A 24,937-nucleotide genomic window follows, 5' to 3' on the forward strand; every position below is an offset into this window, starting at 1 on the left:
AAGATGTTCTACTTTAAAAAGCACCATTTTCAGATGAGGTCACGACAGGGTCTTTATTTAAGACATTTACAGTCTCTTTAGGGGAGAATTAAATTATAGATAGCTTACGCAGTGTGAACTGAGAATTTAAAACATTCACATTCTTCCACATCCTCCCAATACTACCATTCTAAGCCCCAACCTACCATTATCTCTTTCATAATAAAAAATCCAAAGTTGAAAATGACAGACTTGGAATTTAGGAAAAGAATTTGAAGGACGCACAAAGTAATAATTTCTTTTTACAGAATGCCTGGGTCTTGAACATAAGGTGTTAAGAACTTGCCATTTACTCTCATTACACTAGAAAGTCCAATTGGAAGTAGCTTTAGTAGTTGATCATGTCCTTTGTAGTCCATGGTAAGGGGTGGCTACTCAGCTACCCAAAGCCTTGCTTTCAGTGTTCATTAAACAATAAACACAGTTGTTCATTAAAACAGCTAGATGTCATTGCATGGCAAGGAGAGTTCAAGACCCCTTCCTTAATGTCAACTGAAATTCCCACATATTTCACGCCAACCAGTATAGATAACCAAATTTCACATCTTTCTGAGGGGTTCATAAGGGATGTCACCATGCTGGCTATTGACAAAAATCTGAATGTAGTAGGCATTTGTCAAAAGCAGCAGAAATAAGCTCTGATGAATTTGTGTCAGAAAACAGGTCTTCTAAAGCCAGGTTATAGTCCTTCTTGGAAGCTTATAGTTTTCCCAGATCAGGTTGGGGTGGAACTAGTGGTGTCTTCTTACACTGTTCTGATTATTATAATAATTTGAAATTTTATAATATATTCTTTGTTTTTACCTTAATAGTTATATTTAAATATTTAACTTAAAATTGTTTGGTAAACCACTTTTTCTAGTAAGTTTTTTAAATGTTTTCTATGAGTTTGATATTAAATTTGGAAACATATATTTCCCTTACTTCACTTCTGAGGAACTATGATTATTGAAAGTAATTAATTGAATTTCTTTTAATACTTATGCCCATATTTATGATGAGGTTTGTGCTCCAACTGACAGCTTTTATTCATTAAACACTTCAGAAGATTTCAGCATTCAGCAACCGCTTTGACGTGAAATGATAATTCAATAGATCCATGATGAAAAAGTACAAAGGCCAAGTTTTTTTTTTTTTTGGCTTTAAAACAGAGAACTTTTCTATTCCTTTTTCTCAGAATGCTCTTCCCCCAATATGGCTGGTGCTGAATTTTAAGCACAGTTGTCAGTCATATCCTTAGAAAAGTACCTTAGCTACAGCACAACTTCCCCATGACCTTTTACATTTTCCTTTACTTTGACTTTACTATGATAGATCTTCCATTTTCAGTTCTTTGTTTTCTCTTATCTCTAAGTTCTCTAATCCACGATGAACTTTGACCTCTTGAAAATTTCTTTCCAAGTCAGGGCAGTCATAGGATTTCCTTCCTAAGTGGCTTCTCTGATGCACAGTGAGTTTGGACTTCTCTCTGAAGGCTCTGCTACACTTATCACATTGATAGGGTTTCTCTCCTGTATGCGTTCTTTGATGAATAATGAGATACGATTTTTGGGAGAAAGATTTCTCACATATATTACACTCATAGGGTTTTTCCCCTGTGTGAACTCTCTGATGAATAATGAGATATGATTTTTGGAAGAATGCTTTATCACATTCATTGCATTCATATGACTTTTCAAATTTTTCTCTTGTATGAGCTCTTTGATGTAACATGAGGTATGACTTCCGGGAGAAGACTTTCCCACACACAGTACAGCCATCTGTTTTTTCTCCTGTATGAATTCTCTGATGAGCACTGAGGCTCAGCTTAAGGGTAAAGGCCCTTCCACATTCTGAACACACATAAGGTTTTTCTCCTGTATGGATTCTTTGATGTCTGCGCAGTGTTGATTTTTCTCTGAAAGCTTTGCCACATTCATTGCATTCAAAAGGTTTCTCTCCTGTGTGTGTTCTTTGATGTACACTGAGGTGTGCCTTTTGGTTGAAGGCTCTCCCACATTCTGAACATTCATAGGGTTTCTCTCCTGTGTGAGTTCTCTGATGTATAATGAGTTTTGTCTTTTCTCTGAAGGCTTTGCCACACTCATTGCATACATATGGTTTCTCTCCTGTATGAGTTCTTTGATGTATATTCAGGGTTGATTTTTCTCTGAAGTACTTGCCACAATCAGTACATTCAAAAGGTTTCTCTCCCGTATGTGTCCGCTGATGTACATTCAGATGTGCCTTTTGGTTGAAGGTTTTTTCACAATCTGTACATTTATAGGGCTTCTCTCCTTTGTGAGTTCTCCGATGTATGATGAGATTTGTCTTTTCTTGGAATGCACTGCCACATTCAGTGCATACATATGGTTTTTCACCTGTATGTGTTCTTTGATGTATATGCAGTGTTGATTTCTCTCTGAAGGATTTGCCACATTCATTACATTCAAAGAGCTTGTCTCCTGTGTGCATTGTTTGATGTAGACTGAGATGTGCCGTGTTGTTGAATGCTTCTCTGTATCCTGTCCATTCATAAGGCTTTTCTCCTATATGAGTGATCTGATGAACAATAAGGAATGAACTTGGACTGAGGGTTATTCTGCACTCAGGACATTCATAGGATCTGTCTCCAAGTTGAGTCAAATCATGCTGAACAGAGTTATAAATATGATCTTTACCATATACATTATGGTCATGGGACTTCATTCTGTCATTTATCTCATGTCTTCCAGGAATTAATAATCTCCTGCATCTGTTACATTCATAACATTCCTGAGCTGCAAAACTCAGGCTAGTAGGATTGAGTAATCCTAAATTATCTTTAATATTTTTCCCAAATGAATTATTCATATAGGGTGTGGGTCTTGAAGAAAGTACCCATGTGTTCTGAGGAAGTGGGCTTACAAATCCATTACATTCATAACTTCTTTCTTCAGTCACATTTTTCTCAATAATGGATATAGCCTGCTCCAGGTGTTTATTCTGGTTTTTCTGATGCCACTCTACATGGTCTTCAGCTTGCCCATCTTCTAAAAAGAAGAAGAATAAACCAAACTCTGTCAATACAGTTAGCCAGAAGCAGGCTTCCAATGGTGTTGGCCTTTATTTCCTTCTAATTTTATGTACTGCCCAGAAAGAGATTAAAAATCTCTCTCTCTCTCTCTCTCTCTCTCTCTCTCTCTCTCTCTCTCTCTCTTTCTCTCTCTCTCTCATACTAAGAGCTTGAGGTAACAAAACCTTGGGTTATTCAATAGATAGGAACAGGAAAATAACAATAAATATAAGTGATATAACTTTTTAAAATTAGGTTAAAACTGGAGAAACTAAAAAATAGATTCAGAAAGCCATGAATAGGAAGAGGGATCATGGAAAGACAGTAAATCCATGAGTGGGGGCAGGGATACCCAGAATGAAAAGATCCTTTCAGAAAGGCTAGAGATGACTGAAGTGAATAGAAAAAGAAGCAGAAGGAATAAGCCAGAGGAGGGTCCAGTTTCTTAATATCTCATTCAAAGGTTACCATGAGACAAACCTAATATACTAACAATTTGGAATGAGCAGTAACCGTGTATATATAACATTTAGGAAGATATTTTTGAAATTTTAAAGATGTTAAACCTTCACCAGAGCATCTAGGGTCTTGTTCTCAGCATCGTCCAATTCTCCCTTCTTACCTGTGCAACCTGAACTTGGGATTTCTCTCTTTATGATCCCAAGGACTCCTCGCTCTAAAGATGTGATAACTTCTGGTTTTGTAATAGGATACCCTGTAATGGAAAATCATATAAGACTTGGGTAATCTCTGTGACAGTCAGCCCCCCAAACTAGTAAGATGTATTTTAGTAAGGGCCCATTTCACACAGACAATTAAAATCTTCTATAGTTAAGAATTAATAAGGACGTTAATCCCCAGAACCCAAGGCACTGAAATACTTTAGAGAAAGTTACACTATTGGGGACAATATGAATTCCTCAACAAGACATCCTCACCCAGAGAAACAAGATGGCTATAATTTTCTAGCATCACATCTCTGTATAGGCTCCTCTGAATAGGGTTCAGTTGATTCCACTCTTCCTGGGTGAAATCCACAGACACATCCTCAAATGACACCGATCCCTGTAACAGCATAATAGCATACTTTTATTCAATTAGTTTGGCAAAATTAAAGTGATAATATTTCTTTCCAAATGCTAATAAATATTTATATTAATACTTTTAAAGAATGGACATATTATAATTGTACACATTTATGGAGTATAACATGGTGTGTGTGTGTGTGTGTGTGTGTGAGAGAGAGAGAGAGAGAGAGAGACAGAGAGAGAGAGAGAGAGAGAGAGAGAGAGAGAGAGAGACAGAGAGAGAGAGAGAGAGAGAGAGACAGAGAGACAGAGACAGAGAGAGAGAGAGAGAGAGAGAGAGAGAGAGAGAGAGAGAGAGAGAGAGATCAGACCAGGTTAACTGAAGTGTCCTTTATTGTAAATGAAATATTCTTCAAAAAAGCTATTTTAACATTAAAAAAATCCTTCTTAGGGACCAGGGGTATAGCTCAGTGGTAGAATACTTGACCAGCATGTATAGGCCCTGAGCTATCATCCTTAGCACTGCAACAGCCTTCTTCAAGATTTGCAGTATCTAATCAAAGCAAAAGACCTTCATACTATAGAAACTATTAAGAACTAATGAGATAAATATTGATAATTCAATAGTAAAAATAAAAATATTCAATTTCACAAAAGAGGGTATCCAAATGGTGAATAAATATACAAACTTAAGCCTCATTGAAATACTAGTATTTTCCAACAGCACAGCTAAAATTAACATTAACAACCTAAATATTGGCAGTGATGTGGATCAAGACAAATTTTCATACCTTGCTGGTAAGAGTAAAATGGTACTGACAGTGTGGAAAATGGCTTGGTAGAATTGTTAAAACTGAAAATACTTCTAACTGATTTATCTGCAACCTCCCTCTTTGGTATATATATAATGGAAATGTGCACACAGGTTCATCAAAACTATACAAGAATATTCACAAAATATTTATAATAGCAAAAATGGAAACATCCATCAGCAGTGGATTTAAAGAGCAATTGTGAGGTACTTATGTAATAAAATGTTACACAATAACAGAAATAGAACAAACTACCGATGCTTAAAGTATCAAAGTTGTATATTGAAAACATGATGGGCGAGAGATACATCTCAGTGGGAGAGCATTTACCTAACATTTGTGAGGCCCTGGGTTCCACTCCCAGCATTTGAAAAAAATCATGACAAATGAAAGCAGTCATAGCCAAAAGAATAATATATAATTCCATTTATGTGAAATTCAAGAGAAGAAAAGGTATATTATGATGATAGAAATTATAAAGTGCTTACTTGATTGGAAATGGCATGGAAGCTTCTAGGAGGCATGTTACTTCCTCCTCTTTCTTGATCCAAGTACTGTTTATATAAGTGTTTTCAATCTGTAGAAGCTCATAAAACTGTATAGTTTATAAGCATTTTTATTTGTTATATTTCAATAAAGCTACCTCATAAAATTTTTCTCTAAGTTATATTTCCACAAAAGGTTTAAAAATAGGAAGACAGGTGGGGGTGGGGGCCCACAACTATAATACCAGTGCTTGGAAGGCAGAGGCAAAGGGGGTTCTGTGAGTTCGAGGTCAACCTAGCCTACAAAGTGAGTACAAGGCAGCCAGCAGGGCTCTGTTACATAGAGAAACCTTGTCTTAAAAAACCAAAAGCAACAAAAAAGGAAGACAAAGATTTAAGAATCCATTGGAAAAAGAAAACAATATTTGAAAAATATAAAAAGAGAAAAACATAAAGTTGTTTAACCATATTGATAAACACTATCCAAAACATAAGACATTTCCAATTATCATATTGACAATCCTAAAACTGTGACAGGAGGATTCACAACTGTTTTTTCACTCATTGTCAACTTGCATTAACATTTCAAAATGCACTTTGGCAATATCTATGCAAGTTCACAACACACCCACCTTTTCAAACAGATATTTTAGAAATGACAATTTCTGAAAACAAAGATTACAAGAGATCACTAGCACACTAACAGAAAGTGCACAGTTTCTTCAACGTGAAATTCATCAATAAATCATTGTGTATGAATACAAAAGAAAAATACAGCTGTTTAAAAATATTCCTATGTGAGCCAGCTTATAATCTCAGCACTCAGGAGGCTGAAGCAAGAGAAACCCAAGTTCAAGATCAGCCTGGGCTGCATGTGTGTAAACCTATCCCCAAAACTAAAAGAACAAATTAAAGAAAGAAAAATAAAATCTCAATGAGTAAGGTATGTTACTCCATAGTAGAATGCTTGCCTAGCACATTGGAGGCCCTGTGTTTCATCCTCCACAGTGATTTGAAAAAATACAAAGAACAAAACCTCTTCCATGTCCTGATATTAAAACATCTGTAAATACGTATTCATTTAGTAGGGAGTATCCAAGCCGTGCCATCCACCAGCTGTGTAAATCTATGTCACTTGCTTATTTACTCTGCACCCTCACCTGTAAGATATAAATGATCATGGTGTCTATTTCATATTGTTTTTATGAGGATTAAAGTTGTCTATGCATATAAAGTATTTCTTCAGTATAGTGCTATGCATAGTATGAACTTGCTTGCTGCCACTCCTATTATCACTAGTACCACCATATATTTTACCATCACCAACACTATTGCATATTTTGCAATCATTATCCAAAATGCTTGAGACAAAGAAGTGTTTTAGATTTGGTATTTTTTTAAAATTATACAATAAGATATTTTATAGATGAAATCCAAATGTACACATGAAATATACACACTGTTTAAGGAAATTTTATAAAAGACTTTCAGAATGCCTGCATTTTGGCCATGATCCATCATCATGTAAGGTCAGTTTTTAAATTTTTCACTTAAGGCATCATATCCCCCAAAACACAATGTTGCCTATTTTTCAGCTTTGGGCAATTTAGATTTTCAGATTAGGGATGCTCACTTTGTACTGCTGTGACCAATATTATAGTGTAAAAAGAAGACAGAGAGTTGCAAAGTTTTATTTAATCAGTAAATTTTAACAGAAGAAATACATGTTAATACTTATGTTTAGAAATATTTGTACATATAGAAAGAACAAGGCAGAGTGGGCAGAAGTTAACCAAATTTAAATGATCTGCAATGATTGATGATATGATATAAAGAGATACTTTTCCTTTTATTTTTATTTTTATTTTTTATTATTGTTTTTCTGAAGAAGAACAAAGGGCCTCTTGACCATTCCAGCATTCTGCCAAATAAACTACACACAAGGCCTAGACTGCAAATTCCTTCAGAGTTTATTTCCTGCCTTGAGGAGTGAATCTAAGGCCTACTGCACTCTACACAAACTACCACTGTGATACACCCTCAGTGTGCATTCTGTCTCTTTCTCTCTGTTTTTCTCTCTCTCTTTCATTTCCTCTCCCTCTCCCTTTGCCTCTCCCTCTATCCTCCTCTTTCTGGGAGGTGTTGAATTTACCCTTGATTTTTTTGATACACAGTCTTGTTACACAGCTTAGTTTGGCCTGAAACCCACTAGGTAACTCAAATTCTTCATCATCTTGTCCCAGCTTCTGAAAATTGGGATAATAAGCATGTTGATTATATTCATTAAAGAATTTTGCATTATTTGGTGTCATTCCTATCCTGCTTTTGTATACAGAAGTAAAACACGATGAAACAATAGACTTTTAAAAGAAGGGCAGAAGGGAAAGAATATAAAATGTTCAGGGATGTCATGAATTCTGAGCCTAAAATTAAAAGGACAATCCTATGGGTTTCACAAAGTTTTCTTTTAGATAATAAAATGGGGGAAATATTCTGGAAAATAATTTGAAGTACATATGGCTTATATTGTCTTTCTGGACATCGAATTTTTGTTCACATGTAGTCCAGTTTGGGTAAGCTTAGCTTGGCTTTCCTGAACAGTCACATCTCTTTTATATTTGTTCTAGCAAGACACATTTGGTTTAAAAGAAGATAATTTAAGCCATGGCAGAGCAAGATTAGCCATGTGTTTATTGTAAGTTTTCTAATAGGGACTTGAAAGACCCATCAGAGGACTATCTGATCAACAGAAGGAAATCTGTGCACCTATGGGAGTGGTTTACTGTCTCTGTAAGGGTGAGATAAATAAAACAAGTGGATATATTTCATTCCTTTTATGTTGTGGCTTACAGAAAGCTCAGAAAAGTAACTATCTTAACAGAAAATATAAAATCCTATAGTACACTCATGCAGATACATATTTCACCCTTATGCTGGTCTTGTCCTTAAATTTTATGTTTATACCTATCTGCTTTATAGAATAAACAATACAATAATTTATATACTCATGTATGAATATTCATATACTCATATATGAATATTCATATACTCATATATGAATATTCATATACTCATGTATAAGGTTGATTATGTATGCATCAAAGCGTTGTTCTAGATACATACTAATTCAGTTGATCTTCACAATCACCATACAAGGCAAATGTTATTATCATCATCTTACCCATTCCCATTTTACAGTTAAGGAAACCAAGGCAGAGAGAGTTTTGGTAAGCTCATAAAGCTGTCAAGAGCAAATTAGCTGCGGATTCCGTAGTCTTTACCACTATACAATCTTTCTTCCATCCTAATATGGGCAGAGGGTAACTGGGAGAAGCAGGTAAGAACTTACCCGGGACTCGGTCATGACTGACTGTTGTGGAGAGAAAGCAAAGGCCTCAAAAAGCAGAACTGTTGAGAGGGAGAAGAAAGGAGAAGAGCTGCAGATGGCAAGGATACCCAGATTGGAAGTTCACCAAATCACCATGCCAGAAATCCACAAATGCCAGCTGGTAAAATGGCCACGGCACAGCTAAGAAAAAAAAAAAGGAAAGGACATTTGTTTTCCCCTACGGATTGCCATCACCCAACAACATGGATTTCATAGGCCATTGTACCTTCCTCACGGATTTCCTAACGCTAACTTAAAACCTCCAAGCATATACTCCACAGAGCCCCACATCACTTACACTACTGACCCTGACATTTACTCTACCGTAGGCTCCTCATCACAAACGCCAAATATTCCCATCATCTGCTCCACGGCTCGCCTCCATCAAAGCTTCCACAGTCCCTATCACTCATTCGACACATCTCCACCACTCTGCTTGCAGCCCCCTGTCCACATTTTCAATTCCCGTCTATGAGCCCCTTCCCCAAGTACTCACCTAGTAAATTCGCGTCTTTGCAGAGTCCACACTTGCTTGTCTCACTCCCCCTGCAGAGTACCAATCCTCTCACTTTCGCCCTGAGTGAATTCTGCTGCCCTCCACTCCCTTCTCCGATATTAAAATCTAAATTCGTTCGTCGACAAAGTCTCTTTAATGTTTCCCAAATCACTTATAACTTCCTGCGATAGTCACTTTTTAGTCCTTTACCCCCCGCCTTGGTTACTGTCAGTCACTAAACTTGCTCATGCGCAGTAGCCGTTCCTAAAGCCGTCTGCGCTTGCACTCCTAAATATTTTGATTACCACAGAGATTGAATTTGCAGGCAGGAAAAATGGATACACCAATAAGCCGAATTTTTAAGGGAGCAGACATCTTTATAGTCTTTGCCATTCCGTACAGCGCAGAAAAATCTACCTCTTACTGTTTAGAAGAGATGAGATTTTGTGAGAATTTTGAACACTTAGCGATAAGAATGGGCCTTTTGTACAAAGGCACACTAATGACGGGCGAGTTTTGGAGCAGCGGGCTACAGCCCCTCCCCTTCCTCCGTACCACCGCTCCTCGGCAGGGAGATACCACCTTGGAGATGGGGGAGAGCCGGAACTCCTCCACCCTTCCTGGGAACTATTCGGGATAAAAGGGAATCAGAGCAGAGAACAATGTATTCTTCTAAAGATCAACACCACTGTGGAGATGGGGAGAAATTATGGAATTGGTGGTTCTTTCACGGAAATACCACTATAGAGAGGTAGGTACTATTAGTCTAGCTGTGAAGAAGACTCAAATTGGTATGATCCTCTGTGAGAAACACCAGGATGCAGATGTAGGCAAGTCCAGGGGTAGTAGGAATCTGTGTGTTCAGAGAAAGGGGCACGTGAAGATAGTGACGTCAGTAAACACAGGTGCAGGGACAGGCAGAGACAGAAACGCAGGTGGCTAGCCAGATGAGGAGGAGAATCCACAGAGTACTAACAGTGACCCTCGCCCCAGTTTGCCCACATTCCTGGGAACCTGTGGCAGAGAGATTTGGGAAAATGCATATAGCCAGGCTCTGGATCCTGTGGAACCCGTACCAGGGTCTTCTAGAGTCCTGGAGAAACCAACAGGAGACTGTTCAAAGCTCTGGACTTTGGACACACTGCACTATCATTTTATTATAAGAAAGCCAATTTAACATGAAAGGGATAACTAAATGATTTCCCCCCTGGCTTTTTCAATAGGGAAAATTTATCGATGAGGAATATACTAAAGACAAGGAAGAATAGTTAGGATTTTTAGGGAGACACATTAATAAACAGAGCAATCATCCTTGAATCACGAGGATAGATGGACTCAGGTCTTATTTCAGAATATGGAAAACACGCTGGGGAGTGCTATGGATGTGTACCCTCTCCAAATTAATCTGTTGAAACCTTACCCCTCGATATTATTTGGAGATGAGGTCTTTGGAAAGTTATTAGGGTGAACCCTGGTCTAATGGAATTGGTGCCCAATAAAAGCCACTCAAGAGCTTGCTTATTTTTCGTTTGCACAAAAATTAAATCCTGTGACAATACAGCAACAAGCAGCTGTTTGCAAGCAAGAAAGACAACCCGTACCCCAAACCAAATCAGCTGACTTTGATCTTGCCCTTCCCAGGCCCCAGAACTGTGAGAAAGCAAGTTTCTGGTATGGCAGCCAGAGCTGGCAAAGACAAGGACCCCTGTACAGTTAGCCCCTTGCTGGAACATACAACTAAAATGGTAGGGAGTTCCATAATCATCCCTGTTTTCCAGGAGACAAGACTCAAACTGAGTGACACTTCCAGCTGCATTTCAGCTTGCTTTACTGTCAGGATTCTTACTCCTCCCCGCTCTGCTGAGCCTTCTACTTCACCCCTATTTCAGTTGCACTGTTATTAACTTACTGTTCATTCTGCTTCATGACCAGTATACACATTTACTACCTCTTATGAAACTATGCAAGGGATGGGGTGTCTGGGGACAAAACTCAGGAGCAGCGCACATTCATACCATACAAGAGCTTTGATCCCCCCTCCAGAAAACCCAAAGAAACCTTTAAAGACAAGCCTGTATTTCCACGTCTCTCACATAAAGTCAGCTGAGTTGGTTGGTTTTTGATGATTAGAGACCATGTCCTGTATCCTTATCTGACTCCTCTTGCTCTTGTCTTCAACCTTGGCTGTGGCTGCTGCAGGAGCAACAGCAGAGGCCACAGGGAAAGAAGCCACAAATGGAGATGGATCCACCAAGAAGGCATACGTGGGTCTTAACTGTGAATACTGAGTAAACCTTCCTACTTACTGGAGAAACTGTTGCCTCCTACTCAGGCTAGTGTGTGCCCCATAACCAATGTCCAGACAAACACTGGCAATATATATGGGCACCTTCCAGGGGAGGAAAAGATAGATTTGTGATGTTAAGTACTTTGAGGCTATAGATGTCATTGTTGTTGAACACCTGCTGAAGAATCACCCCAAAGGAGAAGGGGGAGATGTTTAACATGGTCAATAGGGTGGCTTTGCTGGATCCCACTTTGTCTCCAGTCTTTATAAGCTGTGCATTACTCAGAATTTGAATGGCGCCTGTGGAGATTTCAGTGGTGAGGCCTAAAGCCTACAAGATTCTCTTCTTGAGCTTCAGATCAGTGGTCTAGGCTGATCTTATTCCAATGGGGCAATGATGCTATCTCAGAGGTGGCAGCTAGGGCCTTTTTAGTGACCACAAAGCCCACATTCTCCTGATTATGAGGCAACAGTTTCTCCAGAGTTGGCTTATTTTCTAAATTCCTTTGGATAGCTGTGTGTAACATGGTGTTCTTGCCTATCAGCACCACAGTCTTCCCTCCTAATCAGCTTGGATTCCACATCATTTGTTCCCACAGTGAAGCATTTAGGATAATCATCCAGAAATCTGCATGGCTTTAAGAAATTGGATGTAGGCTGGGTGGTTGTGGCACATGCCTTTAATCCCAGTACTTGGGAGGCAGAGGCAGGCGGATCTCTGTGAGTTTGCAGACAGCCTGGTCTACAAAGCGAGTCCAGGACAGCCAAGGCTACACAGAGAAACCCTGTCTTAAAAAAAAAGAAAAAGAAGAAGAAGAAGAAGAAGAAGAAGAAGAAGAAGAAGAAGAAGAAAGAAAGAAAGAAAGAAAGAAAGAAAGAAATTGGATTTCTAGCTCTCCCCGACTTCCCTGAACACTGTAATGGACAGCTAGGGATTATTACCCAGAGTTTAAAGATGATATTACTCTAATGAGGATGCCTGTGGGGAAAGACAAACACTTTTTTATTTGAAAAAAAAAACACACACACAACGTGCAATTTACTATGCTGTCCATTTTACCATATGAATCTCAGTGCCATTTACTGCATCTGCAATGCTGCCCAAGTATTTTTACTATCTAGTTCCAGACTGTCGTCATCACCTAAGAAAGCCATCAAGCAATCCCACAGCCATCAAACAACCATATCTCACCCATCCCTGATCCCAGATCCTAACTACCACATACGTTTTTGCTGTCACTATGAACATTTCATAAATGTAGAATCACACACTAACTTTTACGTTTAGCTTCTTTCACTGAGTATAGCATTTTTGTTTGATTACATTTCTGTGGTGATAACACAGTAACACAGACTAGATAATTTTAAATGACATTTATTTGGCACATGGTTTAGAGGCTGGAAAATCCAAGATTATGACACTAGGATCTGGCCAGCATCTTTAAGCTATGTTCTAACACAGCAAAAGGATGTCATGCACATTTTAGAGCAAGAAAGAGAAATCAAGAAACGTAGTCATTTTCTTTCTTTTTAAAAATAATTTATTCAAATTACATCCCTATTGTTATTCCCTCACTTTTATCTTCCCGTTCCCACATTCTCTCCTGCTTCTGACCTATTCCCCTCCCCTAGACCTCTGACAGAAGAAGACCTCCTCCCCCACCATATGACCACAGCCTATCAGGTCTCATCTGGATAGCCTGCTTCCCCTTCCTCTGTGTGCCTGCCAGGCCTCCCCACCAAGGGGAAGAGATCAAATTGGGGGCACCAGAGTTCATGTCAGAGGCAGTCCCTGCTCTCCCCACAACTGAGGAGAATGAACTGTCCATTGGCTAGATCCGAGCAGGGGGTATAAGTTTACTGCATGCATTGCCTTTGGTTGGTATAACAGTTTGTGCAGGCCCCTCTGGGTTCAGATCCGCAAACCTTGATGGTCTCCTTGTGAGGCTCATTAAGCCTCTGGGTCTTCCCGTGCCCCCATTCTTCCATACCACCCTCACCTAGAGTCCAGCAGTGGGTCTCAGCATCTGTCCTGATCCTCCGCTGAGTGGAGTCTCTCAGAGGACATCTATGTTTGGCTAATATCCACTTATAAGTGATCAGGAAACTACTCTTTGAGGTAAATAACTTACTCCCTCAATCATGGCATGATGACTGGGAAAATAGTAAGTTTCTGAAAATAATCCTGATCTGAACAGGAGACCATCTAATCAGCCCCTCAAATTGAAAAAATCATTCTGGAAGACCTCAAGTAGTCAAATTTAGAATCAAGACCTGCACAGAGACAGTTTGGCGTGAGAGTGCTTTGTGCTGTTGTTACACTTTTATTTTATGTGGCCTCCCTCTGTGTAGCCAAGTAAGAACATGATTGCTTACATGAGCGCAGCTTGGTAGAATTAATTACTGGCAACCAGAGTGTTGTGCGAGAGACTTTCCTGAGAAGATGCAACACACAAACACACTTCTACTCACCCCAAAAAAGAAAACCCAGAATACATCAAAATAATGATTGCACAAGTTCAATTTGGTCAACCAATGCATGTTTATTGGGTTACTAATAGGAATATAGGTGAGGAGATTACAGGATGGACAATGACACAAACGCAGCTGCGTCATCAAGAAGCCCATCCCAACATGGATGATGATGACTCCCAAAAGCTGCCTATCTGGAACCCACTGAATACTTTTTAGGCACCTCAATAGTTCTAAGAATCTTCCTCTCAGCAGCTCAGCTAAAAGTCTCTTCCTCTAGCAGTTTACTGCTTCGACAACTCTGAAGAGAAGCTTTTCTAAATCTTGCAAGTCCAGCATTGCCTGTGCTGTGACATTAGTTTACCGTCTGAATTTCACGAGCTTCCCATTCGCCTCCTGGCAGAGGTGTTTCAGTTCTGGAGAAATAACTAGGTAACATTCCACCCCTTTCTCAGGTGTTCCATCCTTTCTGATATGTTCCATCCCTCTTCCACAGTGTTCCCTGAGCCTTAGAGGGAGTGATCCAGGGGTCCATCCATAGTTTAGCATTGGCTCTCCGAACAACAGCAGTTCCTAAGAGCGTCACCAGTGGGGTATGAGTCTTTGTGACACACCATCAAAGAAGTCAACTTCCATTGCTTGCTTGTGGCTGAGAGTAACAGCAATTTAGAGCATAAGCACACATGTTTAGAAAGCAATTTGACAGGCACGTTGCATCCTTTTAAGAAAAAAAATCAAAGAACAATGGCTTCCCCATGGGGAACCTATGACCTCCACCATGGTCGTAGGTTTTTGTTCTGGCTTATGGACGTGAACTTCCTCCTGTGGAGCAAGACCTACGTCCAAATGGAAAGATGCTGATTGCACCCATGATAGTCATGCTACTGTTAGAAAAGCACAAACATCCTGTCTGGCATTTCAGCACAGGGGCACTCAATTTGTTGCCAAGGCATCCTGTTGGTAACAATTGTTTCAGCAGCATATACAGTACCTTCTGGCATGATGAAAGCTAGCCTGTAAGGAAGGAGCTTCTAGCTAAGGCCCAGATTTATTTCTCCATGTATTGCAACCAAAGTGTCGCATGTTTTCAGCAATAAGGTCTTCCTGTCTAGTTCTTGCATGCAACAAACAGCAGGGACAATAGCTTTTATGGATTGTGGGTTCTCAAGTGTGTATCCTCCCAACAACTCATAGGGAGGTTTCCCACCTCTAGCATTGAGATCTCATTTAGAAACCCGATGGCTCAGCCTCTAGGACCATCCTTTCCACCTGTGCACATTGCTGCCTGTACTTAATCTTTTTGGCTATTGTTTGAATAACTCATTTCTTTCTATCAGTTCCCAGCTCCAGTAGGATTGTAAGGTAAGCGCAGGCACTGTTGTACCTGGCTGTCTTCAGCCCAGTTCTATACACCAGTGTTTGTGACATGACTATCCATGTCACTATCAATTGTCCATGAATGCCTATACATAACACTGAGTTGGGTAAGATCCTTGACCATGGCTTCTCCTGTTATGTGCTACCATGGAAATACTTCTAAGAGGCCTGTGGCACTATTCATAAGGGTAATTGGCATATTTGCATCCTTTACTGACTGGCGTAGGCCCTTCATAGTCAGTCTATTTTATAGTCTGTTACAGGGTAGCATGCCCCATCATGACATCCATCCACCAATGCCACAGCAGGAATAGACCACAGTAGGATTTGACAACATGTAGACTATTACACTATTTTACAGTAGTGCCAATGGCTTTAGATGTTTTCTGTGATGGCTCTTCCATGAAAAGACTTTATATGAACCCTGTCTCAAAAAACAAACAAAACAAAAGAAAAAAAAAAGACTCAATGTTTTAGCATAAAAGTCTTTTACTTGTTGGTAAAAGTTAACCCAAGATAGCTATATTATTTGAGGCTATTGTGGAAGATGACATTTCCCTGCTTTCTTGGTCACTCCACTTGTCATTTGTATATAGGAGGGCTACTGATTTGTTATTGTTGTTGTTAATCTTGTATTCTGCCTCTTCCCTGAAAGTGTCTATCAGCTATAGAAGACCCCTAGTGGATTATTTAGGGTCACTTATGTACACTATCATATTATCTGCCAATAACGATACTTAATATCTTCCTTTCCAATTTGTATCCCCCGGATCTCCTTCATTTGTCTTATTTCTCTAGCTAGGACTTTAAATACTATATTGAATAGGTGGTTTGAAGAGAGTGGTTTTACTTGAATTTCTTTGAGTTTTTCCTCCATTTAAGTTGATATTGGCTATAAGCTTGATGTAAACTGTCCCTATTATGTTGAGGTATGTCATTTATATTCCTAATCTCTTCAGAAATTTTATCACAAAAGGGTGTTGGATTTTGTATAAGTCATTTTCTGCATCTAGGGAGATGATTATTTTTTCTTTCAGCTTGTTTATATGGTAGATTACAGTGATCGATTTTCATATGTGGAGCCACCCCTGCATCCCTGGAATGAAGCCTACTTAATCATGGTGGACTGTCTTTTTGAGGCGTTCTTGGATTTGGTTTGTGAGTATTTAATTGAGTAGTTTTGCATCTATATTCATAAGGGAAATTGGCCTGTAATTCTCTTTTTTTGTTGGGTCTTTATGTGGTTTGGGTATCAGGGTGACTGTGGCTTCATAAAGTGAGTTGAGCAATGTTGCTTCTGTTCCTATTTTGTGAAATAAATTGAGGAGGATTGGTGTTAACTCCTCTTTGAAAGTCTGGTAGAATTCTGTGCTAAAACTGTATGGCCTTGGGCATTTTTTGCTGGGGAGGATTTTAATGACTACTTCTATTTTCTTAGGGACTATAGGTCTATTTAAATTGTTTATATTCATTTAACATTGGTAAGTGGTATCTGTCAAGAAAATTGTCCTATTCTTTTAGGTTTTCCAGTTTTGTTTAGTACAGGTTTTTGAAGTATGACCTAATGATTCTTAGGATTTCCTTGGTGTCTGTTTTTATGTCCCCCTTTTTAATTTCTGATTTTTTAAAATTTGGAGGATTTGCCTATCTTGTTGACTTTCTCATAGAATCAATTCTTTGTTTTGTTGATTCTTTGTATTGTTATCTTTGTTTCTATTTTATTGATTTCATCCCTCAGTTTGATTATTTCTTGCAGTCGACCCCTCTTGGGTGCGCTTACTTCTGTTTGTTCTAGAGTTTTCAGGTCTGCTTCTAAGTTGCTAGTGTGAAATCTTTCCAACTTTTTATGTAGGCACTTAGTGCTATGAACTTTCCTGTTAGCACAGTTTTCACTGTGTCCCATAAGTTTGGGAATATTGTACCTCAATTTTCATTGAATTCTAGAAAGTCTTCTCTGGATTTTTTGGAGAGTGTGACAGCTACATCTTGCCTGTCATACTTCCTTGCTCAGCTTGTGTTTTCACAGGGAATGCCTACTGGTGTTGGAGGCTGGGTATCAATTATGAGTTGGGGGTGGGAGGTTAGGAGATGATGGTCTGTGGGATCCACAACAGATGTGGTCAGGAGGAAGGGGTGCTGTAGCTGGTTATGATAGTTTGAATAACAATAGCCTATAGCATGTGTTTGAATGCTTGGCCCATAGGAGTAGCACGATTGGGAGGTGTGGCCTTGTTGGAGTAGGTTTGGCCTTGTTGGAAGAACTGTGTCACTATGGAAGCAGGCTGAGATGTCTCTTGTATGAGCAAGCTATGTCAAGTGTGGCACACAGTCTCCTGTTGCCTGTGGATCAAGATGAAGAACTCTCAGCTGCTTCTCCAGTACTATGCCGCACTTCCTGCCATGGACTAAACCTCTGTTAGTTAGCTTCCATTAAATGTTTTCCTTCATAAGAGTTACCATGGTCATGGTGCCTCTTCGCAGCAGTAGAAATCTTAACCATGAAGTGCCAGGGACAAGACTGAATGAGTGAGTCTAGGGGAACAGAGAAAGAAGAGAAAGACTGTGGGTAGCCTACATGGTTTTCTGGCAGGCATAGACTGTTGTTGAGCAGGAGGTGTCTGCTTGAGTTGGGGGCTGGGATACAGTGACTAATTGGAGGAAGGAGGTTAGGTCTGTGGGGTCCACGGGAGATGTGTGAAGCAGGGAAGGGAGGATGCCACTGGTGATGTATTGCAGCACTAGGCATGAGACTGAGGCATTGGGTCTATGGGAAAAGAGGAGGAAGTTTTCAGGCAGCTTACTTCATTTGTGTATATTTGTATTGCTCTAGATACTCATTCCTGTTTGGTCCTTCTCCTGTTCATAACCATGTACCAGCTTTCTACAGTGATCTGTGGTATTCCCTTAACACTTCATCTATTGATTCATTTACTGGAAGGGCCTCTTTAGCCTTTCACAGGGATTGCCTAAGACCATCAGAAAACAAAGATATTTATATTATAATTCATAACTGTAACAAAATTACAATTATTAAGAAGCAACAAAAATAATTTTATGGTTTGGGGGGTCACCACAACATGAGGTACTGTATTAAAGGGACACACTATTAGGAAGATTGAGAAATTCTGCCTTATTGGAATAATTTGCTCTGGTTGTTTTTGCCTTAGCTCCCATCTATAGCTTCTGAGTTTCTAGTGACTTCTAACACAAAGGGACACTGAGATAATAGGCCACACAGCATTTTAACTTATTCTATAAGGATCTGAGCCTGTTCCAAAGCCTCTTGAGCCTTTCTGTTGCAATCTCAGATAATATGCCTCTTTATCAAGTTATGCAGAGGATGAGAAACTTGGACAAGGACGGATATGAAAATCTTCCAATATCTTGGAGCCCAAAAATTCTTACACCTCTTTTACATTTACAGCATATCTATTTGTAGGACTTTTGTTGATAATTTGTCAGGTAGCATTATACTTTCAAGAATTTAACAGCTGTGCCTGACTCTTATATTTTGTATGGGTTGATCTGTATTCCTTTAAAAGCTCCTGTAGATCTTTTAGATGATTTTTCCCTTTAGAATTATTTTATTAAATCATAAATGTATATCAGCTTCTTAACTCTGCACAGGCACTTAACATTTTAAAGAAAAAATGTTATGTCTTATTATACCATGATCCTGGCTAATAGATTTTCAAAACTTTTGAGAACAACCTTTAAAAAGGTTTCACATCTCAGCTGAAAGTATAATTGAATATTAGCAAAGGAGAAATGCTTCTACACTACTACAAAGATCACTAGAAAGAAACAACAATTAGATGTGCCACCATGACTAGTTCAAAAGTTTAAATTAGAGAGAGAGAGAGAGAGAGAGAGAGAGAGAGAGAGAGAGAGAGAGAGAGAGAGAGAGAGAGAGGGAGGGAGAGATGGGTGGGGATGGGCTTTCGATTTACTTAATAACTCAGCTGTATACTATTAAATATTTACTGAGATCAATAGAACTGATAAAATTCACTGTCAAAAGTGAAGACGATGAAGAGGGAAGGAGGGGAAAGAGCCCATTTAGGCAACAAGAAGCAGAAGCAGGCATTTACCCATAAAAGAAACTTGAACCCTCAGGTTAACAGCAGTGAGCTACAGGCAACCATTTCTTTGCTGCCTTTGTGTTCTCTCAAGCCTGCCTGATATTGTCACACTCCAGCCAGGACATTTATGACAAAAACTAATTCGAGGAAGAATTCAATGAGGAAAATGTGAGTTTAATGCTGGTCCCAGTTACTAAGGAGTCTGCCACAGAACATCTTATGGAATCAAATGTTTCTTCATCCATAGACCTCATTACCACCAGTTCCGCCTCTGCTGACTTTTGATCAAATTGAACTCTCAAGAAAATCCATACCAGAGACCCTTCTGCTGCCTACACTGCCTTTTAGTAATGATGAGTCCTAGAACACTTTTTGGAGCTGGTGTTGTTTTCATAGCCTGAATGCACATAGCAAAAGAGTTGAGGTTTATTTGAAACTGCAGACACATTCATATTCTAAACAAAAATGTCATATTCCTAACACATCCCTTGAGGCCAGAATGAAGCCAGTTCACAAGAAAACACAAGATAGCCACCAGAGGAACCAGGCCTCAAGAAAACAGCAAGTGGAGGAAGGAAAAGGAGAGTAGTGGAGTGGAAGTTGTAACTTCAGCTCAGGAGTCCATGTTTGAAGCCTGGGGAAGAATTGTGGGGAGGAGAGCTGTTCAGGCTAAGGCTGTGAATCCCTGATCTCTTCCTCCTTCTGTAGGGCCTTTCTGCCACAAGATTTTGCATGCAGAAGGTGTGTTGTCCACGACACAGACCTCCGTGCAGACACGAAGGTCTGGTTTTGCCTGCAATTTCATGCTGGTCAGACCTGGGTTCCAGACACTCCCCAAAGGATGATTTCTCTCTTCCTGTTACTAGCCTGTGTTTCCCCATCTCCAGGAATGGACGATAATACACTATGCCCTGATGTGTTCAAAGCAATAAGAAGATCATGACAAACTATAAGACCAAGAAAGAGAAATCATGCAAAGAACTACAATATGCTGTCCCTAAATATGCCGCCTTAGACAATGTTAAGATTTTATTCTGATCTGAAGGGAATGGAAGAAGCAAAGAGAAACATTTTATGTTCCCTCTAATGGCTAAAAAAAACCCCTGGACATTAGTCTTCAGAAGTCCTTCCTCCTGTCTCTACTACTACAGTGGAAAGTCTACATACAAATCAGCGCCCATATATTAATACCCTGCTGAATCCTAACATCCTTGGTATCTCCTGATGGTCCTGTATTGGATTTGTTAAATGCTTAGCTATCTAGGAAATGATTTAATGGGTTTGTTTTGCTGTGCTTTTTTATAGGTCTTTTTGGGGGTGTGGGAGCAGTTTCAAATTAGGAAAGCTGAAAATACTCTTTTTTTTTTTAAAGTAAGGCTTTATCATGTAGTAACTCTATCTGGTCTAGTATTTCTAGGTAGATCAGGCTAGCTATAACTTGTGGTGGTCATTTTAAGTGTTGGGATTACATGCCTGCACCAATGCCTAGCCAGTACTGATATATTATTGATTAATGTATAGAGTTCATTGCTTGTGCTAGACATTCTATGGGTGTTGACAAGTTTCTAAATGCCATACATTTGAAATTTTATATATATATATATTTTTTACCTTTAAGATTGGCTTTACCTAGCAATATGCATGTAAGAAATTTTTTTTTATAATACATTTTTATTAATTTATACATATTACATCTCAGTTGTTAGCCCATCCCATGTATCCTCCCATCCCTCCCTTCCTCCCACTTCCCCCCCCTACTTCCCTCCCCTATGTCTGTGTCTGAGGGGGATCTCCTCCCCCTGAATATGCTCATACGGTATCAAGTCTCTCCTTGGTGACCTATTATCTTTCCTCTGAGTGCCACCAGGCATCTCCATCCAAGGGACATGATCAAATATGGGGCACCAGAGTTTGTGTGAGAGTTAGATCTTCTTCTCCACTCAACAGTGGAGAATGTCCATCGGCTAGTCCGGGTAGGGGTTCAAGGTTTTTACTGCCTATTTTTTCCTTGGCTGTTGCCACAGTTTGCGGAGGACCCCAGGGCCCAGACTCGCCTGTAGTTTTCCAGGACCCACTGGATCCTTCCATTTCCTCTTTCTCCCAGGCTTCTCACACCTAAAATTTCAATAGGATGTCCTCCCCTCTTACCCATTATTCTGGTAGGTACAGTTTTTCATGGGGACGTACACCTTGGGCTAGTGTCTCGATATAAGTGAGTATATACCATTTAGCTCTTTTTGCTTCTGTGTGAACTCACTCATTATGACAATTTCTAGATCAGTCCATTTGTCCACAAATTTTGGAAATTCCTTGTTTTTAATAGCTGAGTAGTATTCCATAGTGTAAATGTACCACAGTTTCTTTATCCATTCTTCTGTTGAGGGACACGTAGGTTGTTTCCAAGTTCTGGCTATTATGAATAAGGCAGCTATGAACATGGTTGAGCATATGTCCCTGTTGTGTGGTAGTACATCCTCTGGGTATATTCCAAGGAGTGGAATAGCTGGGTCTTGAGGAAGCCCTATTCCCATTTTTCTGAGAAAGCACCAGATAGCTTTCCAAAGTGGTTGTACTAGTTTGCATTCCCACCAGCAATGCAGGAGTGTTCCTCTTTCTCCACACCCTCGCCAGCATGAGGTGTCAGTTGAGTTATTGATCTTAGCCATTCTGATGGGTGTAAGATGGAATCTCAGTGTCGTTTTGATTTGCATTTCTCTGATCACTAAGGAGGTCGAGCATTTCTTTAAGTGTTTCTCAGCCATTTGATATTCCTCTGTTGAGAATTCTCTGTTTAGCTCTGCGCCCCATTTCTCTATTGGGTTATTTGGTTTGGTGGTGTTTAATTTCTTAAGTTCTTTATATATTTTGGATATTAGACCTTTGTCAGATGAAGAGTCGGTGATGATCTTTTCCCAGTCTGTAGGCTGTCGCTTTGTTCTCTTGACAGTGTCACCAGCCTTACAGAAGCTTCTCAGCCTCATGAGGTCCCATTTATTAATTGTTGATGTTAAGGCCTGGGCTGTTGGTGTTCTGTTCAGGAAGTTGTCTCCTGTGCCTATGAGTTCCAGACTCTTCCCCACTTTTTCCTCTAACTGGGTTAATGTCTGTGGTTTTAAGTTGAGGTCTTTAATCCACTTGGACTTGAGTTTTGTGCATGGTGACAAATAGGGGTCTAATTGCATTTTTCTACATGTAGACATCCAGTTAGACCAGCACCATTTGTTGAAGATGCTGTCGTTTTTCCATTGAATGGATTTGGCTTCTTTGTCGAAAATCAGGTGAGCAAATGTGTGTGGATTCATCTCTGGGTCTTCAGTTCGATTCCATTGATCCACTAGCCTATTGCTGTGCCAGTACCATGCTGTTTTAATTACTGTTGCTCTATAGTACAACTTGAGATCAGGTATGGAGATTCCAAGAAATTTTTAAAAAGGAACAATTAAAAAAGCTAAGAAATAGCTGGCTGTGGTGGTGCACAACTGTAATCTCAGTGCTCTGAGAGGCAGAGTCAGGTTGGATCTCTGTGAGCTTGAGGCCAGCCTGGTCTACAAAGTGACTCTAGGACAGCCAAGGCTACACAGAGAAAGCCTGTCTTGAATAACAAACAAACAAAAGGTTAAGAAATGTCTTGAAGGCATTTTTTTTTACAGTCCTTCCTTTACAGTAAGGTAATGTTATTAGATAATCCAATTCATTTATAAAATGTCTCTCTGCATCTGCTCTGGTGTCTTCTGCCATATCACTGTATATTTATACATGACTGAGATAAAAGTTTCCTCAACAGTGTTATTTGAATAACCTGAAGCTCTTCTGTTACCTCTGGGCTCTCATCATTTCCTATTTATACAGCCCATGGGAAGTAGGAAAAGGTTCAGTATTGGCTCCTCCCACCACAGCGCTCACTTCCTCCACTTCTTCCAGGACCATAGCTTCCTCCACCATATGGGTCCTCCCATATTCCTGCTACCACTAAAATTTATACTCTTCATTGGGTCATAGATGATTGCTGGTTATAATTTCTAAGATCATTGTAATTTCCACTTCCATAATTTCCTCCTCCATGGCTGTCATAACCACCTCCATAGCACCCACCCTGGTTGCCATATACAGGTCCTCCTCTTCCATAATTAGGGCTGTCTATAAAATTGCCACCTCCAGGTCCTCCTTCATATCTATTATAGCCATCCTCCAAATCACAATTGACCCTTTGTCAACTTGACACACAAGCACAGCACCATTAAGACACAGCCTTTTCTTTCTCATTCATCCCCAAGAGATCATGTTAAAAACATAAATAACTTAAAAGCCCCACAGTCTTTGCAAAGTCAAACACATTAATAGTTCAGTCCCTTTAAAATATCCTGTCTCTGAAAAAAAAACCCAAAATCTTTTAAAAGTTCAAAATCTCTCAACTATGTAAAAATAAAAAATAAGCTAAGTTTTTTTTTTTAATTTCAAGAGGGAGGAACCAAGACCCAGTCACAATCAGATCAAAGCAAAACAAAACTCCCACCAGTGTAAATAAGAAACTATCCAATATCTAGGCTCCACTCATGATTTTCTGGGCCCCTCTAAAGGGTTTGGGTCACTTCTGCAGCCCTGCTTTGTGCAGCACACAGATTGTTTTCTAAGCATAGGCAGGCTTCATGCCACCAATTGTGCTGTTCTTGGTAGTAGTCCTATGGTACTGGCATCTCCAAAAGGCTGGGGTCTTCTGCTGCAACTGGGCTACACTTTAACCAATATCCTCTCCTATCCTCTATTCATGATGGCAATCCTCAAATTCTTTGCATGTCCTGTTTAGTCCTGGACCTTCAGCTGATACTGAGGTGGTACCTTCACCAATGGCCTCTTCTGTCCTCTCACAGTGCCAAGCCTCAGATGCTCTCCATGACCCCTTCATGCCTTCAAAACCAGTACCAGCTAGGCGATCCTTACATTACTAAGTTCGGATATCATGACAAGGTACAACCTTGGCCACCTCTGGACCACAGCTTCTGTGTGTTGATGCTCATGAAACCCTTCCCAGAAGATTTCACTTCAGTGATGATGGTCTCTTTTTAGTCACCATTCATTTCTCAGATCCAGTTACCCAGCATCAATTGTCCCAGTAAAGCAAAGGTTTTACTTCAGTGGTTCTGGTCTGTTGTTTAATCATCGCTAATTTCTCGGGTTCAGCTAATCAGAACTCAGTATCTTAATTCAAAATAATGGATGGCCTCAATAGTTTATCTCTGAAACGTCATAAGCCAGGTCTCTATCTTCTTCATTGCTCTCAATATTCTTGTTTTGCTAACTCTGACAGAACAGCTCACTTGGCTTTTAATTCACAATGGTCTTTCTAGACCAACATTTCAAAGTCCTTTCATAGTCCTACCCAAAACATGTTGGGTCTATCACAGCAATACCCACTCCTGGGTACTATCTTGTCTTATTT

General features: G+C 39.7%; 1 protein-coding gene across 4 annotated transcripts; it reads right to left on the reverse strand.

Moving 5' to 3' along the window:
* Positions 1 to 34: 34 nt before the first annotated feature.
* On the reverse strand, positions 35 to 9,810 carry LOC311601128 (uncharacterized protein). Of its 4 annotated transcripts, none has more exons than XM_084788528.1 (6): positions 9,283 to 9,809; positions 8,748 to 8,927; positions 5,402 to 5,508; positions 4,012 to 4,138; positions 3,696 to 3,788; positions 35 to 3,050 (listed from the first exon to the last, which is right to left on the reverse strand). In XM_084788528.1, exons 3-6 carry the CDS (start codon positions 5,435 to 5,437, stop codon positions 1,345 to 1,347), a joined length of 1,962 nt encoding a protein of 653 aa, XP_084644654.1. In that variant the 5' UTR covers positions 5,438 to 5,508; positions 8,748 to 8,927; positions 9,283 to 9,809; the 3' UTR covers positions 35 to 1,344. The 4 variants fall into 4 exon arrangements, with proteins under 4 accessions (XP_084644654.1, XP_084644653.1, XP_084644655.1 ...); XM_084788527.1 differs by having other exon boundaries at positions 5,402 to 6,558; XM_084788529.1 differs by having other exon boundaries at positions 35 to 3,047; positions 5,402 to 8,927; positions 9,283 to 9,810.
* Between the last annotated feature and the right edge of the window lie 15,127 nt (positions 9,811 to 24,937).

The sequence above is a fragment of the Acomys minous genome, assembly GCF_964271855.1.
Source record: "Acomys minous genome assembly, chromosome: 7".
In the NCBI taxonomy this organism is placed as follows: domain Eukaryota; kingdom Metazoa; phylum Chordata; class Mammalia; order Rodentia; family Muridae; genus Acomys; species Acomys minous.

Excerpts from the sequence above, each read along its gene's own strand:
- LOC311601128 (XM_084788528.1), bottom strand. The coding sequence starts at position 5,437 with ATGCCTCCTAGAAGCTTCCATGCCATTTCCAATCAA. Across the intron at positions 3,789-4,011 it reads TAGCCATCTTGTTTCTCTGG|GGTATCCTATTACAAAACCA; the intron begins GTGAGGATGTCT and ends TTTCCATTACAG. Across the intron at positions 3,051-3,695 it reads CCCAAGTTCAGGTTGCACAG|AAGATGGGCAAGCTGAAGAC; the intron begins GTAAGAAGGGAG and ends TCTTCTTTTTAG.